Source organism: Protobothrops mucrosquamatus, unplaced genomic scaffold (assembly GCF_001527695.2).
Source record: "Protobothrops mucrosquamatus isolate PMUCROS unplaced genomic scaffold, P.Mucros_1.0 scaffold1937, whole genome shotgun sequence".
NCBI classification, from domain to species: Eukaryota; Metazoa; Chordata; class Lepidosauria; order Squamata; family Viperidae; genus Protobothrops; species Protobothrops mucrosquamatus.
Genome location: NW_015388058.1, coordinates 92,070 through 118,081, shown reverse-complemented (window position 1 = coordinate 118,081; position 26,012 = coordinate 92,070). Strand labels below are relative to the sequence as shown.

The following is a 26,012-nucleotide window of genomic DNA, read 5'->3' as shown; positions in this document are numbered from 1 at the left end:
GCGGACCTGACCTAGGGTGGATTTTATATTGGGTTTTAAATATTCGGAAGACGCAACATTAAAATTCGGTTTAATTCGGTTTTAAGGGGGGGATTGTATATATGTTCGGGTTTTAAATATGTTGTGCGCCGCCCTGAGTCCCTGTCGGGAGAAGGGCGGCATATAAATTAAATTAAATAAATAAATAAATAAATAAATATCCCATCGAGGTTTACAGTATTTTAAATAAGAAAGGGATACAAAATTCACTTTTTCAATAAGAACATTTTTCCTAAAGGAATTTGGTATATCTGTTTTGCCTGGGTGCAGACTGTCCCTGAAAGTACAAGAGTAGAAATGCCATTCATTATATCCCCATTTAGATTTGCCCCTGCACTGAATCTGCACTGGCTTCACTATATCGTTTTTCATCCCAAATGCTTACCCAAGAGGTTTAAATGCTGTAACCCACCATGCCTTGACTGATCTCAGCCAAATATACACTCGAAAAGAGCATTACATTTTTGCCATTGAGGAAATATAACTAGCTACGCATAATGCATGCTGCAAATCTGCAGACAAGATTCAGAGTAAATATTTATCTTTGCAATGATTCATTCACCCAACCTAGGACTCACCCGGGTTGCTGCCAGAGATTTACATGTCGAACCGCTGGGAGCAGTTCTCTCTTATTAAGAGGAGTGATTCCAACTGCAGCTTCAAGAATAGCTACGTACTTCTTACATTTCATCCTGCGTCTTTTAATGCAGCGTTGAATTAAGCTACAAACTTGTCTATGCAAGCTGACTAAACGACAGCAACCTTTTCCAAAATGGATTAGACACGTTGCAAGCTGGAGAAATAGCAACATTTGGAAAAAGAGTAAAAACGTTCCTGACAGCTTCTCTGAAAACGTCACTTGTTATGTAATTTCAGGGATCTATGAATAAAGCACTAAGGGAAATGAAGCCAGAGACATTATCAGACCATAAGCCTGGTCTGATAATGGACACTGTCCAATTTACTAATCCTCAGTTAAACCTTCAAGGCTTGTAATATTCCAAGCGCTAAAGGAGAAACAGGTAATTTCATCTTTCAAATGATGTTAAGAGCTGCTGAAGATTCATTCATTATACTCTCTATGACATCCCATATTTTATGAGCCAAGCTATGAGGAAGGAATTAAATATACATTTATAGTAAGAGATGCTTAAGAGATGTGCTCTGAACTAAGGATGCTAACATATCTCGCTAGTCGACAAATGCTCTTTTATAGCAATAAATTGCCTATGGTGTGTTTGGCAAGAAAATGTTTATAAATCAAGGACAACATCTGGCGCATGCATAGCCTCACTTTCCATCCACTGACTTCTGGTTTTAAGCCAGGATAGATAGAAATAACCAGCATAGTCCCCAGAAATCTTTAGCAGTGTAACAGAAGGATCAGTCTAAGTAATCCAGATGTGACAAGATGTGTATTCACCATGTATTTTATTGCTGACGTTATTTATGCTAGATGTAGAATCACAGTTAGTCTTATATTCACTCAGCCAGGAGCTTAAAGAATGAACAAAAGTCAGACCATTTTGAAGCAACCTTCCATATTCGGTTTAAAATCCACATTAGACATCTCTTCTAATTCTGAAGGGCTTAGAGCGCAGAGTAATTTTTGTAATGCATTGTTCACAGTACCACAAGAAATGAAAGAGCATGCACCAGAGGAATGACTACACACCAGGAGCCATTGATATCTGTCTTTTCATGAGTGCAACTGAGGGGCGGGGGATTCAGGAGGGTGCATGTGTGTCTGCATGAGAGAGAAAGTGTGTGGGAGACACATTACAAAATCCAAAAGCTTCAAGGAGAGGCCATTACAATGAAGTAGACGTTCTCTGAACTCTGAATTTATACCACTGTGTTTATATCAGGACAAACATGATTCACAGTGAAAGGAAAGAATAGTTCTGAAATACTGAAAGCACCACTTAAATTCATAAACCTAACTTCCAAACACCTGTGCAAAAGTTTAACAAATCGCCAACAAAAAATAGGTAACACAATAAAGATATTTGTGAACATGTTTTTGTTCCAAGAAACAAGCTGTTTTTTCAATATTCTTTTATAGACCAAATCAGTTCTTTTCATAACTTTTAACTATCACAAGATTTCAGAGAAATACTGTAGAATGGGGATACAGAGACCACGTGAGGCATAAGAATTTCAGATGTGGGGAACCTCAATCAGGTTTTATCAATACTATTTTAGTCAAAGAAAGGCAAATTCATTGTCTTCAGATGTTTTAGATTTCAATTTCCATCAGATCTAGCCAGCATAACAGCCAAAGACTGCAGTCAAGAATATTTGAAGGACACCTCTACCCTAGTCATAACTTCAGTCCATTTAACGACCCCTCACCTAATATCAAATCAAAGGCTTCGTTAGTTGAGGCACCAAGCTGGACTCTAGGACAGGGGTAGGCAACCTTGGCTCTTTTATGACTTGTGGACTTCAACTCCCAGAATTCCTGAACCAGCATAAAAGAGCCAAGGTTGCCTACCCCTGCTCTAGGAGATTATGAGTTCTAGTCCTGACTTAGACATGAAAGCCAGATGGGTGTCTTTGGGCCAGTCACTCTCTCTCAGCCCAATCCACCTCACAGGATTGTTGTTGTAGGGAAAATAGGAGGAGGCAGGAGTATTAGAGATGCTTGCTGCTTTGAATCATTAAAATAATATAAAGGTGGGATAAAACATATCTAAAAAAAAAAAAAGAGCAGTCCCAGATTTAGGACAAGAGCCTGGTCCCAAACACGCAGGAAATTTACAGGTTCTAATAAAAGGAGTTGTTAACCCAGCTGGTCAGACAGGCGATTACTAGTTTGTTTGCATTCGTCTGATCAGAGTTCACCCATTAGAACTTCAGGAAATCCCATTCATGTTTTCTGAACAGAAAAGGCATTCACAACTTTATTTTACCAAACAACTCATTGATTAATCTCTCAGTAATCTCAATAACCTTCATTGTTATCCATCAGGAACAATTATTTCAAAATTAGTATTGTGCCATCCAAATTCTGGGGACTTTAATGGGGTTCACACATAGATCCAATGATCACATTGCAACAAAAAAGCCCGTTTTTACAGGATATGGATTTGAATACAGACCTGATGCAACAATATGAGTAATGGGAATCTTGATGTAAATTGAGTTCTTGCATTCATTCTCTCATGAGTAAGTCCCAGCTGTGTGCATTCTTTCATGGCAAGTATTTTGTAGGTATTCTGCTCTTCAGATTATGAATTCTGTTTTGGGAAACGACTCATCACTCTGAAGTTGACTTCACATGTTTAGATTCGGAAAATGCCTATCTTGTAACTCTACTGCTGTGTCATATCATGCCCCTGAATAAAAGAGAAACAGTTCTCTACCTCCCCCCCCCCATTCAGTGGCCTAAATAGAAGCCGGGCCCTCAGTTCCAGCCCTAGCACCATGACTGTCTCATGCTGTTCCAAAAACCGCACAAAAGCACATCCTGTTTTCACACAATGTTTGGAGGCCATGGAGGCCGTGCAGGTGCTATCCTCTAACAGGACTTCTGGAAACTGCAGGAGCGCACATCCCATTCTTGCACAGCCTCCGCAATCTCCAAAAATTGCACAAGATGTGCTTTTGAGGATAATTGCCGGATATTGGTGAATGTTGGTGCAAAACATCATGATATGTCACCTTTGGTATGGGTGCATAGGTTCGCCTATCTCTGATCAAATAAATCATTATTTTAGAAGAAACTGAACTGCTGTTTTGGCTTGAAGAGAATATTTGCCTTCACATACTATTCCACCTAGTTTGATATGGATGGAGATTGATAGAATTGGAAAGAATCTTAGATGTTATACAGTAGTGGCCAAAATCGTGGAAACCTTTTGGGAAAAGTGTATTTTTGAGGTTTGATGGCTAATAACACCCCTTTTTTTGGAGTAATACCATAAAATTATATATCAATGGAAAGATAATTTAATCAAGAATGTAATGCAACAAAGTTTGTTCAATTATCTGTACTGTATTCTATGAAAAGTTATAGCCAAATAACCAGAAAAAGGAAGCACAACTTGCTTGTGTTGGTATCTGGTAGCTTTCCTTCATCTGATTGTAGCCAATGAGCATGAGTGTTTAGTGAGCCAATCAGGTGTCATCTTGTTCTGGCAATGAGCCAATCAGATCACAGTAGGATTCAGTTATTGATGTCATGTATTGAAGCTGAGAGGACATTTGTCAGTGTTATGTGATCACTATCAAGTTGGTTGGTTCTTTCATTTAGTGAGCTTGTAAAATGTAATAAAATTAAAGTAATGGTGCAAAGAGTTGACTGATTGCCCAGAAAGCGATGTAAAATAATATTATTAAGTGAACAAGGTTACAATTATAAAGAAATTAGAAGAAAAATTGGTGGAAACTTAACCAAAGGTGGCATTTCTACTGTATACTTTTCCCAAAAGGTTTCCACAATTTTGGCCACTACTATATAGTTCCACCCTTTGATCAGTGCAGGATATTTAGAGCAAGAGTTTTTTCAGGCAGCAGAATCTATTAGTTAAAATAAATCCCAGAACTCTTCATCAAAAGACAAAGGTTTGGTGATAGAAAATTAGCTACTGGTTGAGTGAATTTTCTTATTTCCCCTTTAGTCTCTTGTGGAACCCCATAACCCTCTTGCAAATCCCTGGAGTTGAGAAACCCTGTGCTAGAGCATCTCTGATGGATGACCATATAGGCTCTGTTTGAAGACCACCAGAGAACGTCTGAAAAGAGGAGGGGGGGAAAATATTATTTTAACGTTATGTCATAATATCCTTTGTGTGAAGTAATCTATGCAGTTCCACTTTTAAAGAATTATGGATTACTTGAATATAATACCATGTACAAGTCTATAATCCCATTAATCTTATTAAAGTTACTCCTTATCCTGCTGCCACTTTTAGCATCAGTGTTCCTTGATCCATCTTGTGCTTATTGCAAACTCTAATTTTGCACAATAAGAGATTGCACTGACTAGTTTTAGAGGGAAAATATACAATCATACATCAGGGTTAGTAGGAAGCAACATGGAAGTGTCAGAAGTAATGTAATTTATACTTTATTTTACCTCCGTTTCCACAGTTACAGTAGGTCACCTTATACAGTATTAAGTCAAAGTCCAAGCCAAGATCATTGAGCTTATCCGGGTAATCCAATCTTGTCATTGGATCTATCTCTACATGTAATATAAAACCTGAGCCTTAGAGGCACAATATTAATATATTTTCCTTAACATTTTATTTCACTATTGTAAGGAGGAAGTTGGAATTTAGAAACAAATTCATTTCTAATTACTGTAGGTATAGTTTACCCCTAATCCAGTTAAGATGTTAGAACAGGATTATAAATTATAACAATATATTACAAAATGAGATTCTTCAAAATAAATTAGGAATGTAGCTGCATATTAGCTAGCCAAACAAGATACATGCCTGAAATCAAACAAAATAAAATGCTGCTTTGCAATATATTTTATACTTTTGTTCTGTAACAGGGCAGCTTTGAGTTTTGAACTCACAGCCCCCTTTAAGGCTTCTATCAGAATATTTTTGCCTGCATACTTATTTTGACTATCCTTAACAAGTCTATACAAAATTAACAAACTTGAAAGGTAATATGAGAACCACTATACATTTAAGAAATGTATTTGGCTGCCCAACTCATACAAAAATTAAACTAGCAGTAAATTATTGGTATGTAGAGGGTAAGGAAGATGACCCTGATGGAGATATGTATAATTACTCACCTAGGCAATAGGGGCTAAAGTATACCTCTATACATCACTAAACTATAAGGAGGAGTAAGAGGTTCAGAACAATCATACGTGAAAGATTATGTTATTATAGTCAATCTGAATACAAGTAGTTTTAGCCTTCTTGTGGAATTGATTTTCTTGTCTGGTCTACCTAATGGAACGGACTTAGTAAAAGTTGGACTCAAATCGGAAGAAGGAGAAGGATGGATAGCAAGCAAAGATGGATTTCAACAGTTTTAGCTAGATAAAGAAATACAATTCCAGGTTAATCCAAGATCACTAAATAGGATATAGCATAGAAATCACTTACACAAGGAGTATGGCACAATGGAATCCATCTGCCTAGTAGATACAGAAGAAAATCCAACAGCACCAAAAAAAAATGAGCAAAGTTGCATAAGTCGTGAGAGAATGCCAGTTTAAACTGAAGTCCTTGCTTAATTGGTTGGGAACTTTGTACTGTAATTCAGAAGCAACATTCCTAGCTACAACTTAGAATAAGTACACACCAGCACCAGCAATACTACTGTAGACAGAAGATTCTTCTAGTGTTCAGAGATTAACTATTAGTTCCTATAGCAATTCATTACTGTACATTGCTCTGAAGGGAGAGAGAGAAGTTGAAGCTGTTTGTATGCCTTAGTTGAATGCTCTTTACACTACCAATAAAGAAAAAAAAATTGACCTAGTGCACAAGGCAGTTCTTGTGTGCTGCGTTTTGTTTGATCAATCACAACTCATGACTCTGCCATTGTTTAAATTGTTTGCAATGTCATTTTTATTCCAATTCTGGAGTTAAACATTATTTTTATGTGTACTGTACTCCAATGAAGTTTCTCAAGAGAAATACTAATCAATATGTTTACTCATAAAATCTGTTCAAATTAATGGAGACAAGTTAAACATAATGACTCATGACCAATTTGGTCTGAATGCTATTTATACATTCTAGAAGCAATTTATTGCAATAATTACAATATAGTATTCTAATATAGTATTGTTTGTGTTTTGACACATGTCACGTTATTAAGGGCTTACATGTTCCTTATGTTGGAACTCTTTGGATGACAAATCGTTTATTCAGACGAAGCACTGTCATCACAGAAACTACTATATTACATATGGTTCTCTAGAAAGTTTTTGAAGAGTAAGAGCTCAAACGTGGTATTCTTTTAAAACTACCAATTCAATTAATGAACTGAAAAGGATCTGCCTTACCCTTTGCACAGCCCAAAATTGCTTTTAAAAAGGTAAAAACTAGTATGTTTCAGAAAAGAGCAGTGGGAATACTGTACACCAGTACCTGTAACTAAGTCGGGTGTTGTTTTATTTGCTTTGTGAAACATATTGGCGCTATACTCTGCCAGCCTTTAAGAAATACAGGAAATGAGTTCTCTCAGACTCAGGAATTTCAAAGTACTAACTGTGGTACTGATGTGCCATTTCAGGCATGGCTGGTATTCAGAGATATATTTTTTTTCCTGAGTACAATTTCCTCAGGATAACAAAAGTTCCCATGACTCTATTCAACTTAATTCTTCTCCAAACAAACGGTGATTCACCACAGGCCCAACTCAAGCGCTTATTGCCTGAAAGCACTTGAACTGGAAACAGAAACATAAGAGACCCATAATCCTGTAAAAGAAACCCTGATCCTGCAAACCGAACTTTTTTCTCCTCTAACTGGGTAAAACCCAGCAGTGAACGGAGGAAAACAGCGCCCCTTCCGCCTGGGAAATATCCAGTCCGCCATCCCGCAATCAGCCCACTCTAAAGCAGTGTTTCTCAACCTTGACAATTTTAAGGCATGTGGACTTCAACTCCCAGAATTCCACAGCCAGCAATGCTGGCTGTGGAATTCTGGGAGTTGAAGTCCACATGTCTTAAAATTGTCAAGGTTGAGAAACACTGCTCTAAAGCATAATAACCAGAGGCAAAACACCACCCACAACAAGAGGGAAAGGAGCAGGAAGGCGACGAGCGATCCTTGAGGGTATAAACTCCGGCGCAGCCCAGTCGGATTCCTATTTAACTCTTTCCTGGCATTCATCATAGTCAGAACAGTGTTATTCAGACGATTCCAAGCCGGGGGGGAAGGGGCATTCACCCAGTTCTCTCTCCTCGATTCGTCCCCCTCGAGGTTGAATTCCGGGGGCAAACAGACAAAACATTTCATGGCAAACAACCCCGGAAAGGTCATCTCAAAAAAAAATAAAAATACGACGAAGGCAACCGTTATTCACTTTTTATGCGCCTTCACACTTGAGAGTTGCGAGTAGTGACCTCGCGGACAAGAGCGAGTCCTACCCGCCCCCACCCCGAGTATGGTGGCTTGCCACCTCTGGATGTAGGTGGGAGGGTAAGTACGTCGGGAAAAGGGGCGCTTCGAGCGCTTCCCATCCAGGCTCTCAACTTATGTAAGGGCGCTGCAGTTCGAACCCCCGCGCGCTCGCTCGCCCGCACGTCAGAAAGTGTTTTTAAAATGCGAGTCTGGAATTTTCCCCACCTCGCGCGCCCGTACACACCCCAACTCACCGTTTCGCTCTCAATTAAGAGAAGGCGGCGGAGATTAAAAGGGCAACTTAAAAAAAAAAAAAGGAGCACACGCCCACACTCCCAACAGGTAAAGAGAAAGAAAGAACAACAATTACCTGGAGTAGAAAAGAATTCGTTTAGGAAACCGCCCGGTCCTTGGAAGACGTCGCTGGAATGTGGAACGGCCCCTGGAGATATGACCGCGATCCAGGCAGAAACCGCGCCTCTGAATGCCCGTCGGAGGTGGAAGCTGCCCGGGAGAAGGGAGGGCAGTCTCTGTTCTGGAGCCTTTCCTGACTCAACCCATTTCCTGTTTCGAGGAGGCAGGAAAACTAACCTGGGAGGCGGTCTTTTCTCAAGGGCGCGGCTGCACGGTCGTAGCAAACAGGTAAGCACGCTCACGCCGCTCGCCTCCCTCCCGAATGGGAAGGACGAGGCACGGCTAGAAGAGTTTGGGGGAGACACCTGCCCGGAGAAAGAAGCGCCGCTGTCTCTTGGCGTAGATTCACCTCCGCCACCCAGCCACAATTGCCACCACCGTTCCGCCAGAGCCAAACCGTTCCACGGCGAGCCAAACAATAAAAGGAGAGAGAAGAAGGGGGAGAGAGGGGAGGAGGGGACTGGCCGGACCCGAGGATGTGATTAGATGGCGAGGCGGCGCCTTTCGAGCAGGACTCCAGAGGAGAAGTTGAGTGTCCCGGGCGGCACAATTGGCCCCCTCGGAGGGTTTGGTATTCCGAAGGGAAGGCGTCGAAATGGGACTACAAAGTCCAGAGGCTCAGGTTACCCCAACTACACGGCCAAGTGTGCTTGGTCGCCTTTTGACCCATGCCCGGGTTAGGTCCCTGCAATGCACCTGAACTACAAAGCACCTGACCCCTGTTTGAGCCCTTGACTTTCAGCCCTACTCTTCTCAGTCGAGTTTTCTGCATTACGGCCCGCAGAAGTGCAGACACGCGTGTCCCAGCACGTGTGCCCACTAGTTGCACGTAGCGCTTGGGACAGCCGCTGAACCGTTCCGGGAAAAAAATTGTAACCAAAGGGCATTCACCATTTTGCACTGGCCAGCAAGCAAGCTCAGTTCCCCTCCGTGGTCTTCCATTCCACCGTCCTGACTCTGGAACAGGAAATACCGGTTCAAAGCAAAACTCTGATAAACGCAAGGAAGTCGAGTCAGTGGTGACACTGGGGCATTCGTCATTGTGCGGCTTTCGTTTGGCTTCAGCCCAGATCCCAGTTGAAACTCTCTTGTGAAGGGAATGAGCAAGTTTGAGAGGGACTTCCAAGGCTGGATATTCACTTCCAAGGCCGGTTCAGCCTGTCAATGGCTATCTTAGGGCGATCAAGTTTGAATGGCAAGGATCCACGAGATCACTGGATAGCAGCTAAGGGGTAAAGAAAAGTGTAACTCTTGGCTGGCACTGAGTGTCTGCCGTTGTAATCTCATCTAGGAAACAAATAATAGTTTGTTACCCATTACTTTTGTGATAAGTTGGCTGTACAGGTAGAGCAAGCTGAATAAAATGCAAAGTTGTTGAAATGAGCCTGAGTTTTGGATCTCCAAGATGTATATTTCAGAGCTCCGTGCACATACTTCCTGACTTTGATTTATAATAGTGTAGCTCTGGTGACAACTAACGTGATTGAAGATCTGGGATCATCTCACACCCTATTTCCATAACCTTCTGAGCAAAAGATTCTGCTATGATACATCAGATACAAGCAAATTATATTTTGAGTTAGTGTGTTTGAATAGTCTGAGCGATAGTGGTCTGTTTCTATTTTACAACCATTCGGAGTTAACAATGGCCTCAGAATGGGTATTTACACTCTGTAAAGCACTTCTGGCCATTGTAAAATGTCATACATATACATCCTGCATGGTCATGTGGCTGCTCTTATTTTTTATTTATCAAATGTAAAAACCACCCATTTCTCTCAGAAAGACTCTTTGCAACGTTTATGATTGGTTACAACATGCCAGTCACATGGCTATGCTTTGCGATTTTTTTGCTGCAGACTGCATTCATTCAGAAGAATGGGTTCACTTGCATTGTTTATGAACCTTGTGATTTGCTTAATGACTGCCACAAAAAATATTTTAAAAAATGGGTCCGATCATGTGGGTGCCTCAACTTAAGACTATGTACTATGGCAAATGTCCAGTGTAAGTACATGGTATGAATACCCTTCATTGTGTACCTTTGATATATCTTATCACACCCAAATCTTCCAATGATGATAATATTTTTATTAGTCCCAAGTTATTCCTCACAGACTTATCAGCAAGGCAAATGTTTGAGAGCAAGGAGCGGTTCAATCCATTTCATGTCATTTAACTTTGATCTACTTGATGCAATCACAATCCGGAAGATTCAGGTATGATCCCTGATGGAGTCTGCATTTGACATGTTTAGGTGACACACCTAGATACAGTAGTATTCCCTCCAGCTTCCATCTCTTCTTAAATCTGTCAAAAAGCAAGCAACTAATAGTGGACTTGCCTAAACAATCATACAGTTGCGCCATGTTGGAATCACCTATATTTCTTAGGATTCTATGTTTAGTGAGGATTTTTAATTGCTTTGTAGAGCTACAATAATGTTCAGACCTCCATCCCTCATTTCTGCATGTCCCCCAGTTCCATTAATACTGCGAGTGATCCTGCGCATGTGAGAGATCCTAAATGTCTCAGGTCCACAAAGGTCATAAATAGAAACCTTTTATGTGTTTGTGTTTCTTTATGGGTTTTATGCAAGCTTTCTCTCCATGGGCTCACCTACAATAGTCTGGATGCATTGGAGAACAAAAGAACACATACTATTAGAGATCTATTCTATCATATCAGTCATATCAATTAATACGGTGCCTTAAGATTTAGTTTCCTTCTTCCTTCATTTTAAGTTAGTTTCCTTGGCAGAGACTTCCTGTCTTTATGCTAGTTCAATGCTCCCATTTTGATACTAGAAGCGGTACTAGGGTTATCTATAATCTACCATCACCACTAGAAAGTTATTTGATCTGAGGGCACCACAATTTATTGAAAATACAGATCAAAAACATTATTGATGTCAAATACAGATGATCCAAATCCACTTATATTCTTTTTAGTAGCAATTTCATTTTTATTTGAATTTGTGAGACAAAAAGTGAGGGTTTTTTGTTACCAGGAATCAAGAAAAATCATGAAGATCTCACTTATGTTGTCAATGTTGTCAAGAAGGTAGAAAATTACAGACACAAACATTCATTCCCAGTCTGAGTTACAGAACTATAGATTTTTTAAACAGTCAACCAGAGTTCATTGCTCTTGAGAATGATGACACTCTAAATGGGGTTTTTGAGGTTTTTTTTCCCACCCACATTTTTTTTCCTGAAAATCTTGAGGCTCCTTTCAATTCCCAAAAGCTTCCCTGTTACTCATGTTCAGATTTGACAATATTAATAAAAATCCCAAAGTGCTCAATGTCCGAAGAAATATTTAACATTTCTAACATTTGAAAGAATGCAGAACTCCAGAAATTAGATGTGTTGTAGCACGTTTGTAACCAGCAAATAAGAGATCCTATCTCATCGTTCAATGAGTACAATGTGCTCTTTACATCGAATGCTGGCTGGGGGAGGAACTTACCTTTCACCATTAAACTCTGCCTTTTCAGAGTACTGTAAATATAAGGCAAGCACAAACATGATTCAAATCTAAGGAAATAATTTAAGAAGTACATTTAAGAAGAAATTTGTTGAACTAAATTCAGGGGTTACAACAATGGTTAAAATAATGCATCTTGTTTAAATGGTATTGGAAGTATTTACTTTTATTAAAATTATTAAATTCTTAGGGGGGGGTGACCCAAATTTCTCTTGGCTTAGAAAGAAAAGAGAAAGCTCACGTTTGTAATATGTTTAATTTCACAATGCTTGTGGGTATGCTTTTACGTCCAACAGATGGCGGTTTTTTTTTAAAAAAACATGTTTTTACCTGTCACAGGTGTGACATCTATATAATATAGGTGTATAAAAACACGTGCGTATTCGAATGCAACATTGTGTCAAAATTTCAAAGCAATCGGTGAAGAACTTTTGGAGATTTAAGATTTTGAACAAACGAACATTTACATTTTTATTTATATAGATTAAATTCTTAGGCGGGGGGTGACCCAAATTTCTCTTGGCTTCTCTTTTCTCTACAGCACAAAACTGTATTAACATGGAAAGCCATTTTAATGCTGTTACTAATGGAAAAACTGACTTTTTATAGTTTACTACGGTACTACCCTAGCTCATTGTTAGAGGACATTATGATTAAAGGACAGTGAAACTACAAAAACTAGGTCCCATTTAAGAGAAAAAGTCCACAATACATGAATCTTCTTTGCTACATCCAAATGTTGTGAAATTCAGTCAGCCAGCCCCCATATAAGTGTCAAGAGCTAACCCTCATCATTTCAGTTTTGTCTGAGTTTGGTTTCAAATTTGCATTCGTTCTTGGGTTGTATGTAACTACAGCAGCTTCCAGTCTGTGAACAGAATTTGGCTTGCAAGCTTCCCTTGGTCACAGAAGGTCCCCAAAAGCTTTGCTCTTTCTCCAAGGTCTGTGTATAGGTAGTCCTCGACTTACAACAGGTCATTTAGTGACCGTTCAAAGTTACAATGTCACTGAAAAAAAGTGACTTATGACCATTTTTCACACTCATGACCACTGCAGCATCCTCATGGTCACGTGACCAAGATTCGGATGCTTGGCAACTGGTTTATATTTCTGATGGTTGTAGCGTCCCTGGATTATGTAAACACTTTTTGCAATGGGGAAGGCAGATTCACTTAACAACTGGGTTATTAACTCAACAACTGAAATGATTCACTTAACTATGGCAAGAAAAGTTGTAAAATGAGGCAAAACTCATTTAACAAATATCTCACTTAGCAACATAAATTTTGGGCTCAATTATGGACGTAAATCGAGGACCACCTGTATGCTTCCCACACTAAGTGTAGGCTTCCCAAACCAAGAACACCTTGGTCCTCCTGTGTTTACCCCAGCAGGAAAGACTAAGTGTTAACAATGTGTCTTTGTGAGAGGTATATATAAATAAGGTCTCAGGAAGCCTGGTCCCTGTCCTTTGGTCCTCAGAAAATTATTGGAAGTCAATCCAAAGTTGGGACTGAAGTTCCCTATGTCTGAACTAGAGAATAAGATCTTATACAGGCATTCTCTAAATTTGTAATTTAGGACAACGGATTGAGAATATCTTTTGAAGCAGCCATGATATCTTCCAAAATATGCTTCAAAAACAATTTTTCAACTGCTTTGCATAGTCCTAGTTTCTTCAAACATTTTAAAATCTAATGTTGCATTTAATTAAGGAGGATGTTGCCCTTAATCCAAGTTTTTCTATGCAGTTCATTATTATTTAATAATTTCCACTCCTTATTTCAAAGTTAAACATAAATCTAGGTTTTCTAATTATATACATGAAATAGGTAGGCATAATATTTCAGTTAGTCTGTTTCTTATTTAAAAAATAAATATCCCACTAATTAGATTCACTATAAGAATTATCGGGGGGCTTCACACAAAGGCCACTTAGAAATGATTGTATACACTGGCCTTCTGTGGTGGGACATATTATGATATATTGGACACACCACTTGATTATGGCAGGTCCATTGAACATTGCATTATAAAAGTTATTGATAGTGGAGTACACATATAGCAAAAGCATCCAGTCTGGCTGGCAACCCTCATGCAAATATCACACTTCTACAACTGGATACCATCTTGCAGAAATATTTCACCACTTTTGTCCTTGCAACACAAGAAAAAGAACGAAAACATGTAAAGCCAATATATATATATATATAATTTTTTTCCATTAGTGCTTAATAAAATAGATTTGAATAACAAATGTTTTGAGAATTTAAATTTGGACAAACATATTAAAACTAGAGTATGGTGAGGAGGAAAGAAATGGGTCTAAGTCCAAAGTCTTTGGATTTTTATAGATAGATATCAAGAATTAGGCTCTCCACCAGCATGTGTTAAAGTTGATAAATCCAGTTCAATTGCTAATGCAAGTGAAAGTTCCTTGGACAATAGATCATGAAGAGAAATACCATCATGAGAATAAATCCAATTTTTTCCAGTCCAGTCATATCGCTTTGGGCCACTGTGAAAAATTAACACATAAGAGAGCTCAAATTTAAATGTTTATAAAATATGAAAGAGAGTGCATAAAGTAAAATCACAGGTTCACAGTAACTCAGAGAACTTGTACATAACCCTGCTTAAAATGTGAGAAGAGTATTCTATATCAGGGCTTTTCAACCTTTTCACCCACTGTACCACTTTTAGGATATGGCAACATCCGAGTACCACCAGTCACCTAGCAAGGTGTCAAAAAACTTGATGACCAAAAAAAAAAAAAAGGAAAAAAAGTGATAAAGTACAGGTAGTCCTCGACTTACAACAGTTCGCTTAGTGACTGTTGGAAGTTACAATGGCACTGAAAAATGGGCCCAAGGCACAGCCAAGTAAGACAGCGCCCGGCGGCGCTCTTCCCCGTCCAAGGTTTTCATTGTTGTGAGCATTTCTGTTGAGGATTGGCAGTGGGGGTGGGGTGGGGGGGTGTTTGGTTTTTATTCCCCCCCCATCTGCTGGGTGGTTGCAGCAGGTTTTCGTCAATTCACATGACCCTGGGACACGGTGACCGTCATAAATATGAATCAGTTGCCAAGCATCCGAATGTAAATCACAAGACCCTGGAGATGCTGCAACATTCCAGCTGATTGGCGCTTCTTCTGGGCTCAGCAGAAGCGCCAGGATCAGCGCCGAGCTCCAGCTGGAGCCTGGCGCTGATCCTGGCGCTTCCGCTGAGCCCTGACAGCCCTGCAGCTCCAGCCGTCTCTCGCTCAGGCTTGACCGCTGCTGCCACCAACTCAGCTCATTCCCCTCCCCCACTACCACTTTTCTAGGATGGTCGCGTACCACCTGCCAGGTGCCAATGTACCACAGGCGGTACCCGTACCACTGGTTGAAAACCCCTGTTCTATATTCTGTACTATAGGAGAACGTAAAAGGAAACTTGACAAATTGTTAATTATATAGTTCAAATTCATCATATTCCTTTGGAAATGCTGGAATTTTGCCATTTATTATACTCATGGCACACATCTCTTCATTCCTTGCTTTACAACTGGTGTATATCTCTCTAGCACAATCAAATTAAAATGTAATATTTTGTTCAAACTGGCAATCTACAGTTTGAATAAGACCTGCAGCAATGCTTTAAGTCTGCATATCTGGTTAACAAGACTACTTCAGTATTTTTAGAAAAAAATATCCCTGTGAAATTTTAGTTTTTTCACTTATTCTATAATAACTTTAAAAGTTAGGCAAACACTTGTGGCTACCCCTCCCCAATTTTTCTAAGGTGCTTAATATTTTTAAAGCTACAGAATAGATTTCTTTTAGTCACCTTGTATCAAAATTTAGTATGTAATCTAATTGTACATCTGGTTTGAATCTGCTTGCTGGATTATTTTACATGTACTTAACTGGCAACTAGCTTGTAAAAATATTTGTCAGCATACAAAAGCATACAAATGCTTTCTTTTATGCACAACAATTGGTGCATAAATATACACTATTCCAGTAGGACATCCCTATGAAAAAGCCAGAAACTAAGGCATTCTTCTAGAGCAGCGGTCCCCAACTTTTGGGCACCAGAGACTCGTTCCCTGGAGAGAGGATTTTCCGCGGACTGGAAGGGTGTGTGGTTTCGCGTGCTGCCTGTATCCCGTGGGTGGGGCTTTGCTTGTTTGCGCAACCTGGTTTCTGGCATGCCGCAACCAGTCCCGGTCCACAGACTGGGGTTGGGGACCCCTGTTCTAGAGAACAGAAATTGACAGTTTCTGACACTCTCTTATTATTTGGATCTTGTGTGCTTACAAAACAAATAACACATTCAGCTACCTTCAGTATTTTATTTACTAGTAGATTTTACAGAATCAAAGGATGGTTTATGTATTTCTTCCACAAACCCACATGTAATCAATAGTCTTTCAACTAAGACAAAAGCATTAGCAGTTAGCAGCTTTCAGCTGACTTTACCTAGGCTTGGAAGTTAAGCAATCTCAAGTTGGTTTATATATGATTGACAGCCAGAAAATTCTGGGCAATGTGCTAAGCAGGAAATTTTTGTTATGACATCAAAGTTTAGAATCTGAACAATCTGGAAATGCCATACTATTGATTTAGAAATTTCAGAATGATACCTAATAAATGAATTGTGCATAAAGGTGTTTTAGCTCAACTACAAATTTTCAAATCATTTTAACCTATAAACTAAACTCACCTGATTGGAGAAGAGAGCCATATCTGTTTATTTGGTGTCTGTTTATTGATTACATAAGTTCCCATATTTCCACTCAGTTTCACTGTTAGTACTCCATTCTACAGAATAAAAAAGTAAACAAAAACCTTTGAATTAACAACATTATTGTGAAAGAGGTTTTTCAATTAGAAGAATCACTCATATCATTGTTAAATGAGTACATTTGAATCAAATTATTTGCTTCACTTAATTCCCTCTTTGCTTTTGTCACCCTTTTCTATATCAATTAGCTTCCAAGAATTTTAGAAAAATATACACTCTGGTTCTAAGCCACAGGTACTGTAAATGCAGTTATATCTGCCCAATTGTAAAACATAAAGTGGTATCTCACTTGTTACATTTTTTCCCAAGTATGCCATCTTCTGGTCTCACAACACAAAGAGTGTATTCAGTAAAAATAATTATCAGACTATAAGAGAAAAATAAGTGCTTCCAGATGACAGCCTATTGTTTTTTCCTTTCACTGCTTAACAGGTTCTCTGGGGGGGGGAAATATGCAATTGTTGCAGAAGGAAAATAATATTGTCTGGAGCTCCCCCTCCCCCCAATAATGTGTTTGAGACTGTAATCTGGAAGTACCTAGTCAATACGACAAGGAAAGAGAAGAAATGTGCACACACCTATGTACACACACTAGTACTGTATCTCTTATTGGTCACACTTTCCCAAAACCTTTAATCCAGAACCATAACTGAAAAGCTGAACTGGGGGAAAAAAATGCAAATTCTTAACTGTGACAAGAGCAAATGTTTCCACAGGAAAATATATAGAATCACAAAGATCATGTAAGAGGAACTAAATGAAGCAACGGTTTGAATTCAAGTTTAATGCTAAGGCCTGAATGGTTTTAATGAAACATTAAGGAATGACAGGGTTGGCCTACATAGTATTGTGCATAAGGCTTCCAAAAGATGCAGCAAATTTGAAGGATGTACATTTGTCCACTTATACAGCCCTTCTCAACTCAACTCATGCGTTGGGGCTCAATTTGCTTGACTCCACCTAAGCATGGTTTTCAGAGATAGGCTGGCCTGTGATATACCTGCAGGGCTCCATGAAAAGGGCTGAACAGTGATTTTACGGCCTTTGAGGAACACTGCCTCCGATACAGGTAGTCCTCGACTTACGACCATAATTGAGCCCCAAATTTATGTTGCTAAGTGAAACATTAAGTTAGTTTTGCTGCATTTTACAACTTTTCTTGCAACAGTTGTTAAGTGAATCATTGTTGTTAAGTGGATCTGGCTTCCACATTGATTTTGCTTGTCAGAAGGACCCAAAAGCTGATCACATGACCCCTGGACACTGCAACTGTCATAAATATGAACCAATTGCCCTGCATCTGAATTTTGAACAAAGAGCAAGGGGATGCTGCAACAGTATAAGTGTGAAAAATGGTCATAAGTCACTTTTTTCATGCTATTGTAACTCTGAAAGGTCACTAAATGAACTCTTGTAAGTCAAGAATCATCTGTAATAACTTTAGAACTCTGGAACTGTAGTAGAATCTTCAATATTTATAGCCATAATTAATAATATATCAAGAGTTTTAAAATGCTCTATCTACAAACAACAGGTTAGAATTTACAAAGAAATACCGTAAAAAAGCAATGATAACATTATACCCCAAAGGAGACATCGTATTCTTTAGAAATAAATGGCTTGTCTGCCAAGTCCTCAAAGAAATCTGTTAACGATTCCAGTGTTTCTTCCGCAAGTTTTTCATACTTGGTTTCATCTAATGAGCTGTAAAAGTCATGTGAATAAAGATTCGCTCAAATTTACTTGCTGAAAACAAGAGGGAGACAATATAAACATTCAGAGGGGGGAAAATGCAGACTACTTGAAGATATTTGTTACTAGCTAGTGCTGGAAACATTTCATGATTTTATTAATAAAGAATGAGGAAAAGTTTATTACAGACCACAGGGAGAGAAATCAGCTGAGATTTAATTTTAGTCAGGCCATTAAGTCATTTCTATTCATTTAATTCAAGCAACCATCTGATATAAGAATTCTGAGCTTATTACTTGAGGATTTCTAAAACAAATTGGATATATTAGATAGTAGCAATTAGCTCTCTATGAGACAAACCACCGAGTACATTTCAGAACTTCTAGAAACAACAAATGGAACTTTGGATGAATTACCAAATTCCTTTTCTTTCAGGAATGGAAAGTATCCTTAGCCTAGTTGTTCTTTCACTATCCTTGCAGGAGGAACAAGCTAATTTTCTTTTCTAGCTTATAAGGAAGGAAGGAATTTCAATAAAGAGCGGTCTCCTAGCTAGTTAAGAGATTATGTTCAATACCACTGAAACAGTATCACCAATTTTAAGGACTCATGTGCCAAAAACTGTTCTGGTTGTGACTTGTAAATTAACCCTGCATCATCTCATATAAGAATAAAATAAGGACCACAAGTTGCTCAATATTTATTTATTTGTATCCTGCCTTTATTATTTTTGCAAATAACTCAAGGCAGCAAAACACATACATCTTGCTCTTATTTTCCACACAATAACAACCCAGTGAGATGGATTGGGCTGATAGAGAGTGACTGGCCCAAAGTGACACAATCAGCTTTCATGCCTAAGGTAGGACTAGAACTCCTGGTCTGGGAGCCTGGTGCCTTAACCACTAGACCAGGGGTAGGCAACCTTGGCTCTTTTATGACTCGTGGACTTCAACTCCCAGAATTCCTCAGCCAGCCTGGCTCAGCTTGGAAACCTCTCCCTTTCCCCTCAGCATGGCTGGCTCAGGAATTCTGGGAGTTGAAGTCCACGAGTCATAAAAGAGCCAAGGTTGCCTACCCCTGCACTAGACCTAACTGGCTCAGTAGATCAGTAATGGAGGATGCTGCTAAATTAGCAATAACCCTAATGTTTCTGTGCAACAATATATACAACAATTACGGCAACAGTTAAGAATACCTCCAGCACCAGTAGAAAAACAGAGTAACAGACTTACTCTGAAGCAGAACAGAGAAAAGAAAGGGTAACATTTAGCAAAGAACTCCTATAGCTACCGCTAGACCGGAGTACAGGATTTAAAAAAACTAGGAAGATGCTCTCTTCTGCCATCTAGAGGTTACAAAAAAGGTTATTTGGTCCTGCCTGTCAAGAAAGAGAAGCAGCTGAACTAATGATATTAATGCTACAAGATGAGAATCTGTGGTTTACTACACTAAATTAGTGAGGACATGTGCTTTCAGTTAAGGATTCCTTAACTCCAACATTCCCCAGCTTGTGCTGCCTCAATATGGCGGAGGATGTTTTGGGGACAGATGAGTGAGGCAGTTACACAAATAGTGTATTTTTCCAGAAGAGTCACCCAAGATATGAAAGTCATCATTAACTGCCCAGCTAAGCAAGCACCAGTATCAGCAGCAGCAATAGAGGAAGGTGTCAGAGGTGGATGATCACTGTAGTGACAATAAAGACATCATTTCACACTGCATAGGAGAAGGCAAATAGCAAAGCACTCCTGTATTTTATTAAGTAAACAGAAGGACAGAGAAGATATGGGAAGTCCTTGGTATTCTCCTAGCTTGGTTATTTTCTTGCGTACGTTTCCTTACCCAAACAAGGTAACATCATCAATGTTTTATCTTACAGAGAAGATGAAGTGAATGCTGGATGATAGGCCCATCAGGTTGAATGGCACTCCACATGCTATGGATCCTCCAGAGTAGACATAGTATTTTATGACATAGTCTGATCAAATCCTATGGGATGTCTACTGACTGATGTTTTCATGCAGAGAAAAGAAAATCCCAAACTATAAAAACAGAAATGCAATAGAACGCAAAGTGTAAGAAGCCCAATTATGGAAAAGCTCAACCCAATGAAAAATGAAATGAACTCACTACACAGTGATTCCTTGGGCATCAGTGAATTGAAACAGAGTGAAATTGGTTACTTTCAGTCAGAAGATCATACTGTTTACTTCTCAGAATGTAAACAATCAAAAGAACCCTATTGTTTTCATAGTCAGGAAGGTAATAGCAAAGACAGTATTTTGGTACAATGCAGCTCATGAACAAATAATATCAATTAGATTTTTGTAGACAACCCTTTAACGATCTGTGAATAGTTATCCAGATCTGTGATCCTGGTGTAGAGGAAGAAGACGAATGAATGTTATGGTCAAGTTTAATCAGAAATCAATAGAACATGCAAGCAAGATGCACTGTTTGTGACTGGGAACTGGAAAGACAATGTTACAAATACAGGTAGGAAAAAGAAATGAAACAGAATGAATGGTCAGTTTCTGCCAATTCAATTTCTTCATTGCCAATACAATCATTATCATCAGGTGGAACAACAGAGAAACCAAATTGACTGTATTATTGATGTAAGGAAATGGAAGAGCTCCCTTAAAACAGCAAAGACATGACGAGGGGCTGACTGTGGAACGGATCACAAACTGCTAGTGTGCAACCTCCATGTCAGGTTAAAGTGGAAAAACAAAACCACTTTCCACTATATAATCTTGACAATATACTTACCACGCAAAGGAAAAACTATGAAATCCTGAGCCTCATTTACAGGGAGCCATAGGAACTGTGGAATTAAATCAAAGAAACTGTTTAGGATGAATGTGAAAATATATTTCCAAAGACCAAGAAACAGAAGAAACCAACTGGATGAGAAGAGAGTTGATACAAATTGCCCACAAGATAAGCTAAAGCTAAGAAAGGTACAGGAACTGAGCAAAGAATTTCAGAAAGCTCTTAGAGGAAACAAGAAGCATTACCACAGCATTACCACGGTAAAGACATTAAAATGGAAACAGCCACAGAAAAACAACATTTTCCAAAAGATCTCCAAACTCAGAAGGATATTCCAACCCCAAACCTAGTATGCTAAAGGATGTCAGTAAACAATAACTTATTCAAACCAGATCAAACAAATGTGAAGTATACTGAAATACTGCACAGTAAATATATCAATATCCAAGATACCTAGAAGATACATATATATTCATGTTTGTAAGAACTTCTAGTGCTGGAAGTTAAATCAGCATTCCAGTCATTACGAGGATAGAATGCCATGGGAACAACAAAAGAATCAAGAGAGATTCTAACCAAATTTTGCAAGCCAATGGGGAGAATACAGTTGTCAATAGTCTGAAAGAGTTGAATCTACTCATCAATATCAAAGAATAGAGATTTAACAGACTTGTGCAAACTATTATACCACATCCTTAATTTCACATCCTAGTAAAATAATGCTTAGGGTCATCCAAAACAGGTTAGAGTCTTAGGCACAAAGGGGAAATACCATTAGTTCAAACTGGTTTTAGAAAAGACCAAGGAATAAAGAACATTATTGCTTGTGTATGATGGAGAATTGAAAAAGTCAAAGAATGCAAAAAAAAGACCAATATGTGTTTTATTGGCTATAGAAAGGCCCTGAATTATACTGCTCATGTCAGCCAGCGAATGTCCAAAGGAAAATGGGAGTCTCAGAATCTCTCACATGCAAAACCTATATGCACAACAGAAAGCCAATTCTGAGCAACACAACAACAGACTGGTTCCAAGTGGACAAAGGAGTGAGATAAGGCTGTACTGTATACTCTCCTTATTTATTTATTTGAGGGATGCTGTATTGGTAGAAGATGAGCATGGTTTAAAACTGGACAAAATATTAATAACTTCTGATAGACTGATGACTCTACTTTGAAAGCTATAAATGATGTGAAAGTTGTAGTAATTAAAGTCAGAAAGCGGGAAAAATGGAATTAAGATTAAATATAAAGATGATCAAACCAATGATAATTGGTACGGTAAAAAGCCTTTGAAATGATAATGAAGTCACTGAAGTGCTGGATTGACCATCAACAGTGAACAGGCAGCAGTCAACAAAGATGCCATAGTATCACTTGGTAGGATAGCAACAAGATGCTGAAAAAGATATTTGGATGCCAAAATGCGTCCATATTTAGAAGCATTACAATGACGAAGACAGTAGTTTTCCCTGTGACATTCTATGAGTGTGCAAGTTGCATTTTGAAGAAGCAAATTAGAAAGAGTATTGACACTTTGATGTTGAAAAAGATTCTTGCTAATATTATGAATAGTCAGAAAAACAAACACTGGACCACAAAACAAACCAATCCAGAGTTTTCACTTGAGGCACAAGTGACCAGGCTCAACTATCATATTTTAGACATATTACATAAAGATCCAGCTTGAGAAGTTCATAACGCTGAAAAAAAAGTAGAGTGCATGATCAGTAGCAAGTTGGTGGAACTGAATTGCAATAGTTATTAATTCACTACAGACTTAAAAGGTCAGATAGACAACAGATCATTTTTGACAAAGTTTGTCTATGTGGTTGCTAAGAGTCAACATCTCCTTGATGAAACTTAATCACTATGGGCACTGGCTTTGGTTAATGTCAGCTCTGAAGTGCCAGATATCAATTTTTGTTTTGCTCACTAATTTAGCCTTTGGGGAGAAAAACATAATACAATACATTATCAATTGTATATACAACATACCTTTTGTCTATGAGAGTTCCTGTGCTTCTTTCAAATATAAGCTGAATACTCTTGACTCTGTTTATCAGAACATGGTCTAAAAAGTGCAGATGAACATCCTGTAAAAAAAAAGTTTCAAACTTAAATGTGACCTATAGAGGGGTTGGGACTGTAACTTAATTATTTTGTGGATGTTTTCACTGTTTTAATGTTTTTAATTGTTTTATAATTTTAGAATTGTAAGTTGCCCAGAATCACTTGATTGAATTAGGTAGCTATAGAAACTAAATGAATGAAGGAATTAATAATTTTTCTAGAATTCTACCGTTGGTACTTAACACCAGACAAGTTAATCAAAAATGTATAAAGGTATTTCAAATGAATGTTGGAAATCTAAAGGAAAGAGGGGATATTTTACCATTTATGGTGGACATGTGATAAAGCAAGAAAATATTGGGATAGGATTCATATGTTAATACAGAAAATTCTTAAACTAAATAAAGAAAACCAGAGACTTTTCTCTTGGGACTAATGGACAAAGACCTGGAAAAAAATATATGGAACTTTGATGTTATATATGTTGACAGCAGCAAGATCACTCTATGCTCAGAAATGGAAGATTACATCGATTCCTACAATGGAGCTACAGAAATGCTCAGAAATGGAAGATTACATCGATTCCTACAAAAACGGATAGGAGCTCAGCCAACATAAAAGCAAGCTAATCCTAAGGATATGTATTCAGTAGTAAATCTCTATGGAGATTCTCAGTCATCCAGGTCATAGTTGTCCCAAAGGTGTTTTTTCACGAGGCAACTGGACTTTCTTGTTTTTCTTTGAAGATGTTTCCCTTCTCATCCAGGAAGCTTTTTCAGCTCTGACTGGATGGTGGGGAATTCCTGAAGAAGCTTCTTGGATGAGAAGTGAATCGTCTTCAAAGAAAAACAAGAAAGTCCAGTTGTCTCGTGAAAAAGCACCTTTGGGAGTAGTAATTCTCATTCTATGCAATGCCCCTTGGGTTTTAAGCACAAGTTAAAGGAATCAATAAACTATGCTGTTTTTTTTCCTAGTGCAAACTATGATTAAGTGCAAGCAATAAAAATGCATAGGTTGCACAGAATACAAAAGCGTTTCTTGAAGGCTGTTGATTCTGTTGCATTCACATCATTCAAAACCTCCCTCTGGATTGGCAACACATTACTACAGAATGCACGTAGCAGATACATCTATTTAACAGTGCCTCTAGTATCTCAGGTAGCCACACCATCCCTTACCTGTTTCAACTTTCCAGCTGGGGAGAATTCATCAGCCTTTCGAAAGGCATCAAATCTGGCCTCCAAGAGCTTCAACGCCCCTGTGGGGAAATTTGATTTCTTCTCCCTCCTTCCCTCCCCATCCCATGCATTGCCTGGACGAAGGTGAACGATTATGGCCTTTTTATCTCAAGACTGCCAGTGGCCACCATACCAATTTATGGAGGACGAACTATGTAAGAAGTCAGGGCTGTCCAACGGTGGCAACTTTCAAGAACTGTGGACTTCAATTCCCAGAATTCCCCAGCCAGCCATGCTGGGAGTTGAAGTCCACAAGTCTTAAAGCTGCCGAGGTTTGACACCCCTTCTTAAGTGATGCCCCGGGCTGCTCGAAGGAAGGGATGACAGGCTCCGCAGTTGCCTCTCGAGAGGCCCTGAGCGGATCAGGGGCGATCCCTTCCCGACAGAGGCAACGCCTATCTCGCCTAGAAGCGCGGGAAATGAAGTTCAAATCCTCCGCCAAGGTCCCTGCCAAGGCCTACTCTCTCCTTCCCCCCCCCCAAAAAAAGACGATCTGGGCAAGTCCTGGTGTCTTTCCTTCCGCCCTCCTGGGGACCGCTGCGCAAGCCAAGCACACTCACCGGCTGGCTGAGAAAGAAGGAAGAAGCGGCGGCCGCGGCCTCTTTCCTCCGGCCCCCGCCGTTGCTCAGACGGCGGGCCCCGAGCAACAGTCCCGCGGAGAAGGCGCAGGCTCTCCCCCGGCTCCACATGTTGCCAGGCCACCGTGGGGGAAGAGGCCTGCTTCTGGCCGCCGCGGCCCCTTCCGCGAACCACAGAGAACGGCAGCTCTGGAAGCTCGTGAAGGCCCGCGGCTGCCCTCTGGCGGTGCCTGAGAAGGATCCAGGAGAAGGATCCGCGGGTGCTTCGGCGTTGATCTTTTCCAAGTGGGAATTTTTTTTTTAAAAAAAAAATAAGATAACGGTTTGGGATTTTTCTTTTTACACTAAAAACACAAGAAACTAACAGAAACTAATGATTAAGAGAAGAAAGAGAAGGAAGTAAAGGACAAAGAAAAAGTGCAGAAAGAAAGAAAAAGAAATATAAGAAATGATTCTGGTGTTATTTATTTATTTATTTATTTATTTATTTATTTATTTATTTATTTATTTATTTATTTATTTATTTATATCCTGCCTTTATTATTTTTACAAATAATTCAAGACAGCAAACATGTCCAACACACCTTCCTCCTATTTTCCCTTCAACAACAGCAACAACAACCCTGTGAGGTGGGTTGGGCTAAGAGAACGTGACTGGCCCAAAGTCATTCACTTGGCTTTCATGACTAAAATGGGGATAAAATTCACCGACTCTAATTTTCTTAACAGCTAGACTGAACCTGCTCTTTTACAACAGTTATAAGTATAAATTTAAATTGACCTCATAGTCTAAGGTTTACAACATTGCTTTCATTTTTTTCTATTAACTATTATTTTTTCTAATCATTAAAATCACACATCATAATCTTTCTGTC

The 26,012-nt window shown here is 39.1% G+C and overlaps 2 protein-coding genes across 2 annotated transcripts in view; both read right to left on the bottom strand.

Moving 5' to 3' along the window:
• TJP2 (tight junction protein 2) overlaps nt 1–8,621 on the bottom strand; it is an 87,588-nt gene extending 78,967 nt beyond the window's left edge. The window contains exon 1 of the mRNA XM_015823654.1: nt 8,461–8,621. The gene's annotated coding sequence lies outside the window, so the exon portion shown is untranslated. The remainder of the gene's footprint in view (nt 1–8,460) is intronic.
• Nucleotides 8,622–13,397: 4,776 nt separating this feature from the next.
• On the bottom strand, nt 13,398–25,266 carry FXN (frataxin). Its single transcript, XM_015823653.1, has 5 exons — nt 25,120–25,266; nt 23,247–23,344; nt 18,363–18,483; nt 16,699–16,796; nt 13,398–14,511 (listed from the first exon to the last, which is right to left on the bottom strand). The coding sequence occupies exons 1-5, from the start codon at nt 25,246–25,248 to the stop codon at nt 14,355–14,357; spliced, it is 603 nt and encodes a 200-aa protein (XP_015679139.1). The 5' UTR covers nt 25,249–25,266; the 3' UTR covers nt 13,398–14,354.
• Between the last annotated feature and the right edge of the window lie 746 nt (nt 25,267–26,012).